This window comes from Manihot esculenta, chromosome 7 (genome assembly GCF_001659605.2).
Source record: "Manihot esculenta cultivar AM560-2 chromosome 7, M.esculenta_v8, whole genome shotgun sequence".
NCBI lineage: Eukaryota > Viridiplantae > Streptophyta > Magnoliopsida > Malpighiales > Euphorbiaceae > Manihot > Manihot esculenta.
The window spans coordinates 12,204,402-12,207,962 of NC_035167.2; the positions used below are offsets into that span (position 1 = coordinate 12,204,402).

General features: G+C 29.1%; 1 protein-coding gene across 1 annotated transcript; it reads left to right on the top strand.

Moving 5' to 3' along the window:
• Positions 1-1,533: 1,533 nt before the first annotated feature.
• LOC110619102 (peamaclein) lies at positions 1,534-2,549 on the top strand. The gene is made up of 2 exons (XM_021762355.2): positions 1,534-1,825; positions 2,178-2,549. Exons 1-2 carry the CDS (start codon positions 1,744-1,746, stop codon positions 2,360-2,362), a joined length of 267 nt encoding a protein of 88 aa, XP_021618047.1. The 5' UTR covers positions 1,534-1,743; the 3' UTR covers positions 2,363-2,549.
• Positions 2,550-3,561: the final 1,012 nt, after the last annotated feature.

Sequence of the window (3,561 nt, forward strand, 5' to 3'; positions counted from 1 at the left end):
TAAATTAAGTATTTTAAATGTAGGTATTATTTTTTTATAATTAAATATGTAAGAATTATTGAATTTCTTTTATTACACATTATGAAATATATTTCATGTCTTTACTTTCGAGATATTTAAAATTTTTTTATTAATAGTAAATCTTTATTAATTAGAGAAAAATAAATTAAAACCTTAACTTGATTTTTAATTGAATTAATTAATTTAATAAAATTTAAAATAATAATAATAATAAAATGAATAAAAAGAAGTATAAAATTATTGAGTTTATGATGAGTTTTTTTTTTTTTTTTTTTTTTTACCTCTTTTAGTGGCTTTTCCCATTCTTTTCATGCAAGGGAAGGTGATAGCATTTTTCCACTCGATTGTGGGTCTATCTTCTCCATCTCGAGTAGATTGTATATAGTTTTATTTTTATTGTTTTGCTATTGAAATACATCTTCGACTTAAGGAGAGGACATGTAACCAGTTGATTTGGGTGTCAACGTCAATTAACTACTAGTACTACTATCTGTTAATGGCGTCAAATGCCTATTCCTGAGAACTCTTGTGTTTGATTGTGATTTATGGCTGTTTCTTTGAAAGAGAAAGATTCTGATTCATGTAAGCTGAGGCTTTTGATGTCCAATTCATTATTAATTGGAAGCCAAGTCCTTATGAACAATGGGTTGCTTACTTTTTTTGGTTGTTGTAACTTTTAGGGACGTTATTGATATTTTCTTTTAAAGCATCAGGTTTTTGAAGGGCGTAGTATAAAGAATTTCTGTTGAGCTACCCGTTCATCTTCCCTTGGCTCCAGATCCATCTCGCTTGATGTTCTGTGCCTTTCCTTTTTTTTTTTCCTCGCTTCTTTGTTAACTCTCTGGTGGTCTTCTTGTGGTTAATTCCTTTGCTTGCAGTGAACTTGGTTCTGCAAGAGCTCGTGAGCTGGGAGGCCTAGTAGGTAAAGATTTCAATATTGGGCTTCGGACCCTTTTTTCTTGCTTTCTAATGTTTCTAGAGGCTTTTTTTTCTGGCCTTGTGAGGTCGGATCAGTGTTTTATATATTTCCTTCTCTTAGTCCAAGCCCTGTAATGAATATATTTTTTTGATAAAAAAAAAAATAAAAGAAAAAGAAACAATCAAACAGCACCGTAGAGTAAACGCTGCCTTGCCTTTGGATCCAGACAAAGTAAAAAAAAAAAAAAAAAAAAAGACGGTGGTTTGCCTGGCAGACCCACCTAGGATTCTGAAAATCCTTAAAGTTGTATGTTTTCAATTTTTATGTTAAACTGTGTACTCTAACAACCACCTAGGCAGGCATCACACTTGCTGTCCCAGTGTACATAAACAATTTTATTCACTGAATTACCTTCAAAGTTAATATATATATATTTAAGGCAGAAAGAAAGAAGACAAAGGAAGGTACTAAATACTTTCTTCACAACTCACACTCTGCAGAAACCGCGTGGACTGAGGGCCAGACTTCACCATTCCCATAACAATCTGCCAAAATAATCTCCAGCTGTTCCCTATTCATCCTTATTTATTGCCCATTTACTCTTCCTCAGTTGCCACTTGAACCAATTCTATCAAACCATTTTCAATATTAAACTCTTCTTTCGGTTCGATTTAAAACAATGGGTAGCTATTGCCCATTGCTTCCTTCAGTCACTATATATACATCCCCACTTTAGATCTCACTTCTTCTCAAACCACTCTTCCACTCTACTTATACTTTCTTCAATTTGCAGCTAAGCTAAAATGAGGCTCTTCTTTGCTACTCTGCTTCTTTGCGCACTCCTCCTAAGCTCATCTTTCTTGGAACCTGTCATAGCCAAGTCCTGTAAGTGCTTTAACAAATTGGGAATTCTAGTTAAAAAAAAAGTGCATCAAAATTTGTAGTGAAACACTAGAATTTCGCTGCAAATATCAAACATCGTACTGTGGAATAGGATGTAGTGAAACACTAGAATTTTTTATTCAACAAAAGGATCAAGTTCTTTTAGTGAAGACTGGCTTCTCGTTTCTTTTATAGATGGCTATTAGCTCGAGTTTTCTTCATTTCCTTTCTCATTTTGGTTACTAAATTGCCAAATTTTCACAGATTTTTCAGTATATTTAGTGGATTTATCAATGTTAGGGGAATGGAATGCTAATGTTTTTTCTTTTTTTTTTTTTTTTCTTTTCTGGGTTAGCTTACTGTGAGAACAAATGCAAGGAAAGGTGTGCGAAAGCGGGAGTGAAAGAGAGGTGCATAAAGTACTGTGGAATATGCTGTGCAGAGTGCAAGTGTGTGCCTTCTGGAACGTATGGGAACAAGCATCAGTGCCCTTGCTATAGGGACAAGAAGAACTCTAAGGGCAAGCCCAAATGCCCCTAAAATCCTTCATCTTTTAGATTTAGCTTGCGTTTTAATTTCGTCTTATTGGATTAGATAATATCATATAATGAGATAAGCCATTAATTAAATAATGGGTGTGTGATCTTGTTGGGTGGGGGTGTTTGATCATGTGTTTGTGATCAGTGGATTTGTATTTGCTTCAAATAAATTTTACGTGTTTGATTTAGATATTAGTGTTGTTAATTAGAATTTCGTTTGTAATTATTTATTTTAGACGACATTGATGGGAAATTATTCCATTAAAAAAAAAGAAATAAAACAAAAGGTTAGGTGGTCGGTTGTTGGATAATAATTATTTTCCTATGAGAATCAGAAGTATCAAAAGAATAAGGATGGTTAATGGCTAAAAAAATTCATATTTTATCATTTTTTATAATTTTATCACGTATTTTAAAAATAATTAATTTAAAATTATATTTTTAAATCTTTAAAAAATACATATAGTAGTTAAAATTTTTATTAATCCACTAATTAATATATTACATCAGTTTCATATTATTATTACTACATTACAGTTACATTATTACAATATAATATAAAATAATTATTAAAAAATCATGAAATTTATGATTTTTTATAATTTTATTCTGTATTTAAAAAATAATTAATTTAATTTATATTTTTAAAATTTTTATTAATTATATCTGATATTAAAAAAATTATTAATTTACTGTTATTTCATTATTGGAAACACAATACAACATTATGATTCAGTACTATCAAATTGGTTAAAAGCTAAAATTTAGCTTAAATTATATAGCCAGTAAAAATATTAAATTTTATTTTTAAATTTATGCATAATCTATTATTGAAAGATCAATAAGATCATTACTTTTTTTTATTGTCAATCCATTAATTCACTACTTTTATTATAAGTGTTGATAAAGTATTCAAGTAGGGAAGTTTTTAAAAAGCAGAATAAGGATAAAAATTGATGAGGTGATAATATTATAATAACATGACATATCCGTTTTAAAAAAAAATATACAGTATATTTAATAGTGGATTAATAATTTTTTAACGATTCGATATAGTGGATAAAAATTTTAAAAATATAAAAATAAATTAACTATTTTTAAAGTATAAAATAAAAAAAATAGATAATAATTAAATTCAAATTAAGTACATTTTAGAAAATAAAAAAAAAAATAACTCAAGTTAAGCCCATTGACATGGCC